Below are 14,220 nucleotides of genomic sequence, written 5' to 3'. Positions count from 1 at the left end.
ATTTGCTTTTGTTGCGATTTTCAGACTTTAGGCCTCTTTTCAGACCTTCGACATCGGGTTGGTATGCAGCGGAGACCATTTTTTTCTCTTAAATTAATGGATACATCAGATCTCCACCAATGTCTCATGTCACATCGCCCTCTGGAGATTGTAATGCAAGGACTCAGCTGAGGGATTTTATGGAATTTAAAAGTAATCAAATTACTGATCCTTAAGACTTATCTTTGGGCCTGAAGCAATTGCTCAGTAGTGTTCTCTTAGTAGCAGGCAGTCCTGTACCTGAGATTCTACTAACTTACGCAAGTGCTTTAAAATATAAAATGGAATACAGTTTTTAAGGTAGTTCCATCATTGTTCCTTAGTCTCAAGCAGAAGAGCTACATTTAAATCTAGGTGACTTTGGCAGTTACTTAATTGTGTAGAAAAGCAGCAATGGTAGTAACCTAGTCATCTCACAGGGCTTACCCTGGACTTTATTCTGTTAGTTGGTTAAAAACTCTTAATTATATTTATTATTCCATCAAGTGACGGATGAAGTAAAAGGCTTATTAAAGTAAAAGGCGTATTAAACCATTGGACATTTACATTGTTTACAGTTTTTCACTATTGTAAATAATACATTTTTGCATACAAGTTTCTCACCATTTAGTTCCCTTAGGAGACTTCTGAATTCAAAAAGGAATTACAGGGTCAGAGAGTGTGAACAGTTTCTTTTTAAACTATTTTTTAAGCCATTTTCTAAAATAGATGTTTAATCTTGTGTGCATCAGCAATGTTTTGACAAAACTGAACTTTTAGATCTTTCTTTAAGAAATGCAAGTTTTGGGCCAGGCACGGTGGTTCACGCCTGTAATCCCAGCACTTTGGGAGGCCGAGGCGGGCAGATCACGAAGTCAGGCGATTGAGACCATCCTGGCTAACACGGTGAAACCCCATCTCTACTAAAAATACAAAAAATTAGCCGGGCGTGGTGGCGGGCACCTGTAGTCTCAGTTACGCAGGAGGCTGAGGCAGGAGAATGGCGGGAACCTGGGAGGCGGAGCTTGCAGTGAACAGAGATTGCGCCACAGCACTCCAGCCAAGTGAAAGTTCTGGCAGGGCGCAGTGGCTCATGCCTGTAATCCCAGCACTTTGGGAGACCAAGGCAGGCGGATCACCTGAAGTCGCGAGTTCAAGACCAGCCTGACTAACATGGAGAAACCCCATCTCTACTAAAAATAAAAAATTAGCAGGGTGTGGTGGCACATGCCTTTAATCCTAGCTACTGGGGAGGCTGAGGCAGGAGAATTGCTTGAACCTGGGAGGCGGAGTTTGCAGTGAGCTGAGATCACACCATTGCACACCAGCCTGGGCAACAAGAGCATCTCAAAAAAAAAAAAAAAAAAAGTGAAAGTTTTATCTAATTGTTTTAGTTTGAATTTCTTTAATTTACTAATGAAATTAGACATTTGCATATTTATTTTCTCTTTCGTGAACTTTGTCTTTTGCCAAAAATCTATTTGAGTCATAGAGATTTTCTTTGTTTTAAATGTGTTGATTCACTATAAATTTTTCTAATTTCCTGTCATTTTAATTTTTTAATGAGCATTTTTTGTTAAGCAAATTATAAGTATTTTTCTTATTATATTTAAGCTCATAAAATCCTGTCACAGATTGCCAAAGTATGCTATTTACTTTTGTTTCATAGAGTTTTTGTTCCTTAGGCACAAGTGAGACTAGTTTCCTTGGCAATTAGTGTTGCTTATGACAGCCTATAAGTCTCAGCAATTTACTGTTTATATAACTATTTAAATTACTGTTTAAATAACTATTTATATAAAAATGCAATATCTTCCCAATTAAAGTAAATTCAGGCTGATTTTTTTCCTTTAAACTATGTGGAAGTAATAACTATAAAATTGTTTCCTGGGCCATCTAAAATTGTTCCTGGAGTTATCTGTGTAAAAATTACCCCATCAGTATGTGATATTTTGCTAAGATAATAGCAGTCCATAAAACAGAATATGTATGTTTTCCTAAATTTTCCTCTTTTTCCTTTTAGAATTTTATAGAATCTTCTGTCACACTGTTTGAATCTGACCTAGAAAGTGGGAAGTTTATTGACATTACAAATCAGGAAATTTCTGATTTGGAAGAAATTGGCTTTGGCAGTAAAACAAGATCCATTCATGTTAAAAGTGGAGTGTAAGTTGCCCCCTCCTCTAAGAACCTTGAGAGGAGAGTCTTTGGTATTTAAAATTGTTGTTTGCTCAATTGTATATCACTTGTTTTTATGTTTTTGTTTTTTCTTTTTTCCCTACTAGATGGGTTGCCTACCAGCAAAAGTTCTTCTGTGGAGAACAATACATTTTAGAAAAAGGGAAATACAAATGCTTTTTTGACTGGGGAGGATCAAGTAATATAATCATGTCGATACGACCAATCCAACTGGTGAGCGAAGTATAAATATAGCCAATGCTGCATCATGTAATAGTATGCAATTGAATATGTGGAAAACACTTTTTAAAAGTGGAGTTGTTGAATGATGTCATGTGTGTATATAGAAAGAAAATGCAATAGCAATTGAATTTCTATAGACTCCATAGAGAGTAGTAGATATTAACACATGAACAAGATGACTTCGTAATTTGATCAGTTCATTCACTTAACAGCATTTATTTAGTGTCTCTGATGTGTTGGACACTATGCTAATCACTGGAGATAAGAATTGAATAAGACTGTCCTGATGGTTCTCTGTCTCCTAGAGGAGATAGATGTATGGACAATTAATGGTAGTATGATTAGTGAGAAAATGAAGTGTGTAGGCAGTGCAGGGGGCAGGGAAAGGGAACACTCAGTGCCTGGGGAATTGAAGACCTTGCCTCAGAATAGGATGTACTGGTGAATTGAGTGATAGTTTAAAGGATAAAAGTAATTTTTCTAGGCAGAAAGGGCATTTCACAAAGAAGGAATAATCTCCTTGTTTTGCAAATTCATGAAGTTGTAGAAGTGTGGCCAGTTTGGATAATAAACCCTGCAGAACAATAAGAGTGCCCATGAGATAATGTTCAGAAATTCACACTCCTTTGTAATGGGCACTAGGCCATATTTTTCTTCCACCTACAATATTACTTAAAAGTGAATTAGTTATAAATACTAAAATTATTATAAGAGAATTCAGTAGGTTATTTGAGAGCCATAGCCAATTCAAAGAGTCTCATAAATAGGTCAAACCATCAAAAAAATTTTTCAAGCTGGTTGCAGTGGCACAGGTGTGCAATCCCAGCACTTTGGGAGGCCAAGGTAAAAGATCGCTAAAGCCTAGTAGTTTGAGACCAGCCTGAGCAACACAATGAGACCTCCTCTCTACAAAAAAATAAGCAAAATTAACTGGGTGTGGTGGCACAGGACTGTAGTCCCAGCTACTTGGGAGGCTGAGTTGGGAGGATCGCTTGAGCCCTGAGGATCAAGGGTGCAGTGAGCTGGGACTGTGTCACTGTACCCCAGCCTGGACAACAGAGGAATACTCTCTCAGAAAAGCAAGGGAAAAAAAAAAGAAAAAAATTTTTTTTCAAAGGATATTTTCAAAACTTTCAAAAAGACAACTAAGATTATGTGATTACAATTTTGAAAATGTTTTAATATGTTTTCAGGAACCACTTGGGATAAATGAACCTCCGCATTTGGTATGTTTTAAAATATTCTTACAATTGTTAAATTGTTTACTAAAAGCATTTATACCCTTTCTCTCAAATCTTTCTCTTTTCTGCAGATAACTTTTATGTGTCTCTCTGGCAGAGCAGATTATATTGCACTTGGTATCTATGAGTAGAAGAATTTACATCTTTGTCAGTGGTTGTATTAGACTGGGTTTGTCACACTTCCTTTTGTTTTCTCCTGACAGAGCTGTAGCTCTGACCACTTTAGGGTCATTTTGAACTTCTGGCACTCTTTCTTTCCCATCGTCCATTCTTTCTTCAGTGTCACATTCTTCATAGAATATTATATTTATCTCTGGAAGAGCAAACTTACCATGGAAAAGTCACTGTCTTAGCATGCTTGTTATGTACATGTATTTCTAATAACTATAATCAAATATTTCTGAGCTAGTGAACTTGAAACCCTATATTCATTTCTACTGTATTAATGGTTTAAAGGGAACTGGACAATACTTTGGAGGCCAACATTTGTTTATTTTCTACTGAGGGCTAGAAATTGTACCTATTTAACATTTCTAATAAGTCCGTAAGGTCAGTATTACTCCCATTTATAGATAATAAATCTGAGATTCAGAATTTAAGTAAGTGCCATATACACAACTAGAAGTAGCAAAAGAGATGTTTCTAGTATGGACCACACTTGACAAAACCACATGTTCAGGGTTTTACATCAAATAAAGACATAATCATGATGCGAGCAGTACCACTATAGAAGGAAGAGGGGGTGAGAGACGTTGCTTCCTTTGTTTTATTTTAAATTACAAATTCAGAAAAATTGTCAAAAAGCCAAATATAGTGATTACTTTTAAATATTTGGCATTTGCTGCCTTTACATAATGCTCAGTGTTTTTCTCTGAATGTGTATGTTTTTCATATTCATGTCAGTGTTTATTTCAGACCAGCTTAGTTTAACCATGTTTCCATTCACAATGCTTTTGGGTTTTATTATTTTCTGATTAGCTCAGGCCTATTGGGAACATTTCCTTTCTGAATATAATTGAGTTGTTGTATTTAGAGACACTTCCTGCCAGATTTTTATTTTGAAATTTTGAAAACTCCCATCTGTGGATTTTTAAAGTGTTTTTTCACATGAATCAAAACAACATGAGTAGATAGAAAAAAGAGAAATTATTTCAAACTGCACATTTTTTGAGTTCTAAGTACAGATAAAAAGCCTCGTTTTTTAAATCTCTGTTTCTCCTGCTCCTACCTCCTTGTTCTTTTTTTATGGACTTCCTTGTTTGGGGCAGATTGCTGGGAGGATTTTCTTTATAGTACTTCCAGTCTAACTGGAAGAGAGGAAGCCGCAGAAAACGCCCAGTGAAATCAGCTCCACTTCATTTTTCTGGGTGTGGCTAAGGTATTGCCTTGTGGAATAAGCATTTCTGACAGGTGTATGATAACTGGATATTTAGTAACACATGAACAAAACATTCTTAGTTTGCCCAGTATCAAAGGTCTTGTTATTTTCAGTGGATCAAATTTTCAGACATTCTTTTTGTGTATACTTACTTAAACAGATCTTGGCTGACACGCTGGTTCTGTTCAATAACTAGAAAGTATTTTCTCTTCAACAGGCAGTAGTTACAACAGTCAGATTGGCAATACAGATGCTGTGTTCAGATGGGGTACTAATTTTCCCTGAGGAATGAGGAGGAAGTTTCATTTCAGAGCTCAAGTCAGAGAGGGAATTTTTTTATGCTGGTGATTTTAAGGGGAACCTCAAGCAACCTAAGAGGGGAAAAGCCAGAAAATGTAGGTGTATAGGGATTAGTATACATTATGAGTGTTATGATGATTGAAAATATTGTTAATGACTGTTCTGGAAACATATCATGAGGAGATGTGACTTATTTGAGATATTGGTGGAACGCCACCTTTTATTTTTTAATCTTATTTTTTGTTTTGGGATTAGGAAAGTTTTATTTTGTTTTAATTTTTTTGTCTTTATTTCTTCTTTAAAAAAAGGGGGGGATACATGTACAGAACGTGCAGGTTTGTTACATAGGTATACGTGTGCCATGGTGGTTTGCTGGACCTACTGACCAGTCCTCTAAGTTCCCTCCTCTCACCCCTCACTCCCCAGCAGGCCCTGGTGTGTGTTGCTCCCTTCTCTGTGCCCATATGTTTTCAATGTTCAACTCCCACTTATGAATGAGAACATGCAGAGAACACCACCTTTTATTGAGAAGATTTTTTTTTTTTCTGAAGGCTGAAGCTTGGTCATTATGTCTAATTAGCAACTCAAGATATATAGGATCGCTATAGAATTCTTCACTGTTAGCAAGTGACATTTTTTTTTTAATTTCCCTCCCAAACAAAAACCAAACAGAATATGTATTATCTGCATATCGTCATCATCTCTCTTACCACAACCCTGAATATTGGAATCTAGTACTAGATTAAATCTTGTAACAGTGAATTTAGTTTTCAGAGGTGGTTGTAGTTAGGCATCATTCCCTAGAAATTCTAACCAGTTCTCCCCTTTGACTCAGCCAAGTACTTTTTGTTTCTAGAATCTTTTTAAAGTCCATTTCCAGATATAATTAAATGTTTGGATTTATTTAAATATTGAGCCCCTGTTCCATTTTATGCATGATTTTCACCAAGAAAAACAACTAGGTGTTTTCTTATATTGGATAATGTAGCCTCACTGAATTTTACAGTGATCACAGGATCTGTAATAACTGTTGCTACTGTTTTCATGTATGGGGGATAGGAAAGTGACAGCTTTAGGCAAATACAGTAAGATTTACAAGCAGTAAAGAGAAAACACTTCTTTGTGGCACTTTAACCAGATCATTTTTATAGGAGCCAAATCACAGAAATACTTAGGAAGAATTATTTCAGTAAAGAAAACCTTTATGACTAATAAGGGAAATGAAATCATTGTACAATATATAACCAATATGAGAAATATATAACACTACAGTATGAGAAAGATGTGATGTAATAGAAGAATAGAAACAAGACTTTTCCTTAATAATCAACATATTTCTATGAGGGAGGCTCAGAGGGCTAGAGAAAGTCTTATTTAGACAGGGAAGAAAGTTTCTCATAGAAATTATTTTAGTATTGGAGTAAGTCAAATTACATTAAAAATAATGCTGATATTGTAGAATAAGTAAGCACAGCTTCTTGTTTTGTCAGTAGTTCATTGCATTTTTAGTTTGTCATATTATATTAAAGATATATATTACCACATATTGTTAGCATATATTATAAATGAAAATTATGTAGCAAAAAGAATTTCTGTGAAATCTTCATAATATAGTGGAGATAATTTCTGCTCAAATGGTAGTTCTAAGAAAGAAGTACGATAATATATGTGAAAAGCAAACCAGAGGGATACTGTTTTTCCTTCTCTTCTATTTCTAGTTGGGGAGCTGTTAGGGATTGAGCCGTACCAACGTGGCACAGAAGGATGGGTATAGTTTGGAAAACACTCATCTCTTGTTTGTCTATTTGCCTTGGTTTTAAGCAACCTGAGTTGTTTTGTATATTTGTTATCCATTGTTCTGTAAAGGAAGCCAACATGGTCATTTATCCAGCTAGTTTTTCCAAGGACTTAATTTCTCCAAGGCTCGGTCACTTAATTTCACCAAGAGTAGAAACCACAAGTTAATTATTATAATCAGTAAGCTCAGAGTTGGTTTCTGTATGGTCGATCCTCAGAACATTATCATGAGAATTGTTCTGTTTTGAGGATTGATAAGGTGATCAAAATGAGGTATATTTTTGTAGAGTTGGTCTAATTCTGGGTGAATCATATACCGTATCTCATCTAGTAAACTCAGATAAGCATTTAACCCAGTTTTTAAAGTTTGGACAAAGACTATTTTAACCCATCAAATCAAGAGATACTTTATAACATTATTTCTGCATGTGTATATGGATTTTAATTAATTTTTCTGGGTATGAAGACTGAGACAAAAAACTGGAGGTGGCTACTATATATACCATCTGAAATATGCTTCACTGGCATTATCAGTAGTCCAGGATTTCATGTTTCATGGCTTCATTGTGAAAATGGTGAAGTATAAATCTTCAATTCAGCAGTATACAACTAATTAACTGGGAATGTAGTTAGTGAGCAAGACAACATGTCTCTCTTCTCATGTGGCTTTTCTTTAATTTTTATTAAGAATTTCCATGCAGGAGAAATTTCTCTGCATTTTTTGGAGGTTAAAAGTGATTTGCTTTTTAGCCTCACATTTTATATGTCTTTAAGTTAAAAAACCTAAGTATGTCTTGGTTTGGACTTCATTTCTTTGCTATCCTCTGTATCTGCTACAAGGACTACAACAGAAACTTGCTGGATCACATCTCCTTAAGGCAAGAAGTCCCTTGATGTTTTAATGCTCCAAATACAGCGTGGTTTCACAGTAGGAAGTGGTGTTGTACAAGCCACAGATGATCATGGGGAATTAGTTTTCTCACCTCCCTGATTTTGACTGATCTTTGACAACAGATCAAGTAAGGCCAGAGCAGAATGAGATAACCAAGAAACAATTCTTCTAAGAAAAGGCCTTTGGGAAGATGAGGGAGGTGAACATTAGCTGCTCAGAATAGCCTTATCCTCGATGACAGCACGAGCAGATGGTCTGTTATGATGTGTTCTGTGCCCTAGTGCAGGCCTGTCAGTGCAGGGTGGACCTGTGGGCCATGTTGTTCCAAGTCTCCAGTGTATTATGAAATTTTTATGGGCTCTTTAATTTTTTTCATTCCTATTGTAGATTCAAGGCTACTAGAGTTGTAGATTATTATATATCTGGTCTAAAGGGAATTACAGTTGAGATTTCATGGATTTTTCTCGACAAAATTGACTAAAGTAGAAATGTAGTTGTATATAACTATAAGCTGCACATTTAAGGTATTCTTATCAGAAAACCGAAGCCTGTAAGCTGAAATACATGACACAGATATCTTTCTTTCTTCACCATAAATCTTCCACTAATCCCGTCATTATTATCTCCTCTGCCATCTGCTCGTGTGCCCTCCTGGGTACTCTTCATGCTTGCTTATGGGCATGCGCTCGTGCTCTCCTCTTCTCCTTATATTAACTGTGGATCAGGAAGAGCTAGGGAGAGAAGCATCTAACCATGTAGCCTTATACTAATCTAAGCCTCTTTCATGTTTAGCACTAAATTTCTTCTTATTTTATACATCTAGTCTCAACATAAGGCACAGTGATTGTTTGAGAGAATAAAGGACCACATGTTAGTGGAGGAAGGACTCTAATGTATTCTTTTATAGGCAGAATTGTTTTCTAGGCCTCTGTTCCCACAATTTGGTGGAAAAGAGGCAAGAAAATGGTAAACAAATAGTGATGTTCCATTCCTGAAACCATGTAAGAAAGCAAGTTTAAGGAGCGTATCATTATCCCTAATATGAATTCATTGATAATAGATAAAACATGAGTCTGATATTTCACTACATTTTATAAATTCATGAAATTAAAGGTTTTTATTTGCTTGTGATCATCTAAGACCATTTTTTTTCTGTTTAACTGTTGTGGTGTTGTTCTTGTAGCTCAAAGTATTCAGTAAACCAGGGTTCCAAGGTGAATGTATAGATTTGACAGAAGAAACTTCTGATTTGACTTCACTTATACCATGTTCTTTTAAAGTTCTTCGAGGTTGGTAAGTATGCTTACTTAGTGTTTTCTGCTGTTATTTAATAACTAATGTTTTTAAATTTACAGAGATATATTTTTTGCACGCACAGTGAATCTTTAAAATTTATCTTCAACAGGCATTGGTTACCTGCTAACTGATCTATATTAATTTTGCTTAATTTGTATTTTGAGCTATGGTGGAATACAGAAAAGCAGAATGCTGATTAACCAACTTAGGGAACATTTTGATTTTTGTCTCTCACTGTGATCTTAGATTATTTCCTAAATATTTTGAATGTTTATATTGTATATTTACTGTCTCACACAGTAGAATGCGATAAAAATACCTGGTGTTTTTTAAAGTAAGATACATTAATCCTAATTTTTTTAACCTTTTAACGAAGTGTTCATCATCCCCCTTTCACAGATGTGGAAACCAGGTTCAGAGTTAGGGTTTCCCAAGATCACATACCAAATTTCAGATCCATGATTCCTTTGGTCTTTTTTTCTCATCTCTGAATCGGATATTCTTCCAATTGCAACAATATACTGTATATTTTTCACATGTATATGAAACTACATGTGATTCTCACAGCTAAAATATATTCTACAAATTTTTTATTGTGCTAAAATATACGTAACATAAAATTTACCATTTTAACAATTTTTAATTGTACAGTTCAGTGGCATCTCTATGTATCAAACATCTACCTAGCAACCTATCAAAGTCTCTTTCCTTCCTTTAAAATATATTAGGTTTGTCAGTTTTCCTCCCTTCTCCCTTGAATCATTAGAGACCTGGGCCTTCTATTTTTCACTTCAAAAACTTCAGTCTCTTAGCTACCCCCTGTTTCAGTGTCATCTAATTTCTAGTGTTTACCCCAAACAAATCACAGTCCAATTATGTGTCCCAAAATCCAGTTTAATATTTTTGCTAATGCTTTAATTCCCAGCCATTTTCTAGTACCAGTCCAATCAAGTTCAAGCTCTTTCTTTTCCTGACCTTACCATCAACTAGCCTCCTTTTCCTATCCATTTCCCATCCTATTCTCTTTTCTAACATTTGCTTTCCTCCATACCCTCTATACCGGGGGTCAGCACACTTTATAAAGAATCAGATAGTGAATATTTTTGACTTTGTGGGTTCCACAGGCTCTATCCCAGCTACTCTCAACACTGCTATCAGACATAGCACAAAAGCAGCCATACACAATACACAAACCAATAGGCACAGCTGCATTCCAATGAAACATTATTTATGGACATTGACATTTTAATTGTATGTAACATTTACATGTCATGAAATAGTCTTCTTTTAAAATTTTAAGCCCTCTGAAAATGTGAAAACCAGTCTTAGCTTATGGGCTGTTTGAAAACAAGCAGTGGGGCAAATTTGGCCCACATGCTGTAGTTTGCTGATGCCTGTTTCATACTAAAGGTTGGAGGTCTCTGGTAAATCTAGCCAGCAGGTGTCATTTGTTTGGCTTATACGCTAGGTTAAAAAAATTGTATTAATACAATTTTTACAAATGTAATACATTAATACAAATGTAAGTATTAATACTTACATTTAGGATATTTTTCAGAAGAAGCTGTTTTCCACCTTCTCTTTAAAAATCAGAAGATTTTACGACTTGGAGAAAGCTTTTGCCTTTGTCAGTAATTAGCTGGTAGTGAGTAGATTGCATATGTGCTTTCCAGCATACCATAATCACCACTATTCCCAATTTTTTTCCACCTGGTACACTACTCAAATCTGCATTACCTGTGTGGTCTCCTGAAGGTATATAAGTTTGTGACCTCTGCTTAATAATAATTCAGATATATCCTTTAAGGTTCAGTCCACTCCATTATTTCTGTTCACCTTCTTGATTAACCCTAAATCAAGCAGTCCTTTCCTTCTCCTATTTCCTATAGCTCTTCTGCCTTGAGCCTCCTTGTATTTGTTTTTGTTTATATACTTACCTCTGAAAAGGAAGTGTGAGTTTTACAACATTAAAACACAAAGTAGGGCACAATAAGTTAAATAGAGATCTGCAACTCTAATAAGAAACACACACACACACACACACACACACACACACACACCCCAAGGACCTGAAATAATTTTGTTACTATTATTTGGCCCTGAGTTCCTTCTCCACTAAGATAGAAGAAAATATTTTACAAGATTTAGGATCATTGTCTGTTAATGAGAAACACTGAAGTTTTTCTGGAGGAAAATGTATTTTTCTTGACACTGAATAATAGGACAAACTAGTCTCACGTCTCTTCATGTAGGAAACATACAACAGCAGGATAAAAGAATACAAGAACTATGACAATTGTGTAAGCACCTGGAATGTGTGAGAGACCTGGATTTGAGCCCAGTTCCACCATTTTCTAGCTATGTAACTTTAGGCAAAATGAGTCATCTCTCTGAACCTCAGCTTTCTCATCTGTAAAGGAGGAGTAATAATGGTACCTACCTCAGAGGTTTCTTACAAGGAATAAATAAAATAATGCACTAGCTTTATGCCTGGCACACTAGAAACCTTTGATAAATGTTGACTATGAAATGCTTATTACAGTAGAAGACGTGACAGTAAATATAATGTCACAGCATTTCTACGGTTATCCAAAGTTAAACTGGTCTGGCAAGAGTACAGTTCTGGTGATCTTAAAATACAGGGCAAGAACTTAACCACACCAAAACTAAATTAGTAACAGTCATTTAATTTTTCCCTTGGGCTCATTCTTTTCAAAAGGGTGTGTGTTTAGCTATCTTTTGATGAATACTGTATTGAAGATAACTCACTATTGAAGATTCTAAGGGGTTTATTTCTTTTTAAAATTTTCTATTAGTTGTCAGATTTGTAGGTGACAGGTTTTATATACTCTTGTGTGATTTAAAAAAAAATCTGTCTTCTATACTAATCTAAACTGAATAAAAACATTTTTAATTTTTCCCAAAAAGAGCTTATAATCTGTTCAGGTACTTAATAATCACCCTGATCTAATCCCAGAGTGCTATACATGAAGGCACTAAATAAAAAGAATGTCTTTAGCTTATAGCATACATCGTCTCATTGCAAACTTCATCTCTACCATTGAGTAGTTTGAGGAACCATGGGAAAATCACCTTACCTTTGTGATCTTTACTTTTGCTGCCTATAAAAATGAGGATGTTCCTAACTCATAGAATTATTAAGGACACCATGAAATAGTATATGTAAAGTGCCTAGCCTAATGCCTGGTGCATCATAAGCAGTCGAGGAATAATAGTGGTAGCTGTTGTGTGTTTTTTTTGTTTTTGTTTTTTGTTTTTTAAGCTGGTGTGGTGGTGCTCTGCACCACTTTCTATGCCCTACCCCTACACCAGTTCCCACAGCAAAATAATGAGCCTATACTGCCAAGTGAATGCAATTTGACTGAATGTTTTACTGCTTGGCTTTTAGCTGGCTCCTCTATTACCAAGAAGACGTGTTTGTTAATCACTGTGTGTTAGAAGAAGGCCTCTATGCTGACCTTACTTCCTGCGGTTGCCCAGCATCTAAAGTCAAATCTCTCAAGCCCATTGACTATGTAAGTACTTTGCAAAATGCATACTTACAAGACTCTTTTTCTTGTCCAGTTTAATTACCACCAATGATAATGTGAAGTTGGAAGAAATGATAAAAGGAGAAATATCAAAATCTGAAAAATATGAATAATTCATTTGTCAATTGTAAAACTGAGGTTCACTCATGAAATCCAACCAAAATGTAATATTGATATTCTTTTTTTAAAAAAAGCAGGGGTGTAAAACTCAAGAATTAGAATAATGTAGGCCTCGACTTAACTCCCAGTTTGATACTTTAATCAATTTGAGTGACACTGGCAAAGTTACTTGGCTTACCCATCTATAAAAATAAAATAATAACAATAGTACTTACAAGGCCACTGGGATATTAAATGAGATGATGCTTATAAAGTGCACAGCATATGGTGAGTTCTCATTTAAATGTTAGCTATTAGTACCATGGTTGTTGTTATTATAGCTGCTTAAGTATAAAAATAACCTGACCACTTTATTATTCTACTAGGTAAGTCACATGACAGTTTGTCTGCTACTAAGGTAGCAGATTCTAAATTCAAACCTGTTTTTGGGAACAGGGCCTTTCTGTCTGGTGTGTGCAAAATGATCTGGGTCACCTTCGAGGCCCATATTTACAGAGTAAGTAGGTCTTCCTTTCCACCACATTTATTTAGAATTTCAAATGTGAGAAAAATGGGATCACAACTCCAGGACATCAATTCTGGACCCCTGGTCAATAGGATCTGTGCAGAGGAGGTAGTGAGGATCTTGGATACTTTCAAGATATCTAGTTATGACAATTCCTTGGCAATATGTTTGGTCAAAGCTTCAGTTTTACATAGAGCTGATTAGAAACTCTACATAATAGTAGTAGTGACTCAAACCTTTCTGTCAGAGCTGACTCCAGGGATAATGGCCAGGATCTTTGATCTCAACCTAAGCAGTGTAGTCCTATTTCACAAGGCATTCCTGGATAGAGTATTCTTGGTATCAGACTAATTATAGAGTCTTGGCTGAGAACAAGAATATAAATAGTGTTCTTGGTCTCTCTCAATGGCTCTGTAGACACCAACATGGAAAAAATAAGTGGCTACTAACACTTCTTGTCTGTTGGAGGAAAACTGGTATATATATATATATATATGATATATATATATATGATCTGGCAAGTCTCTGCAGGCTTTGATAATGCTGGAAAAGACACTGGAAGGTAGTAGTCCACATTTACTGGAAAGCGATTTTTTTAAACAATTTTTAGTGGCCAAATCAGCAGACAGATACTTATTTGGTGTTAACTCTAAAAGCAAAAGATAGAGGTCTAAATTTGAAAGTATCATCCCAAAAGGATT

The 14,220-nt window shown here is 35.6% G+C and overlaps 1 protein-coding gene across 3 annotated transcripts in view; it reads left to right on the top strand.

The window, feature by feature from the left end:
* The window catches only part of CRYBG3 (crystallin beta-gamma domain containing 3), a 532,216-nt gene that overhangs the window by 490,177 nt on the left and 27,819 nt on the right, over positions 1-14,220 (top strand). For all 3 annotated transcript variants that reach the window (XM_077994302.1, XM_015129327.3, XM_001086806.5), the window contains 5 exons: positions 2,042-2,184; positions 2,304-2,430; positions 3,633-3,665; positions 9,231-9,340; positions 12,753-12,879. In XM_077994302.1, coding sequence (XP_077850428.1) covers positions 2,042-2,184; positions 2,304-2,430; positions 3,633-3,665; positions 9,231-9,340; positions 12,753-12,879 — 540 coding nt within the window. The remainder of the gene's footprint in view (positions 1-2,041; positions 2,185-2,303; positions 2,431-3,632; positions 3,666-9,230; positions 9,341-12,752; positions 12,880-14,220) is intronic.

Source organism: Macaca mulatta, chromosome 2 (genome assembly GCF_049350105.2).
Source record: "Macaca mulatta isolate MMU2019108-1 chromosome 2, T2T-MMU8v2.0, whole genome shotgun sequence".
In the NCBI taxonomy this organism is placed as follows: Eukaryota; Metazoa; Chordata; class Mammalia; order Primates; family Cercopithecidae; genus Macaca; species Macaca mulatta.
The sequence above is the reverse complement of the archived record's forward strand: the minus strand, read 5'-3'. Positions and strand labels throughout refer to the sequence as shown.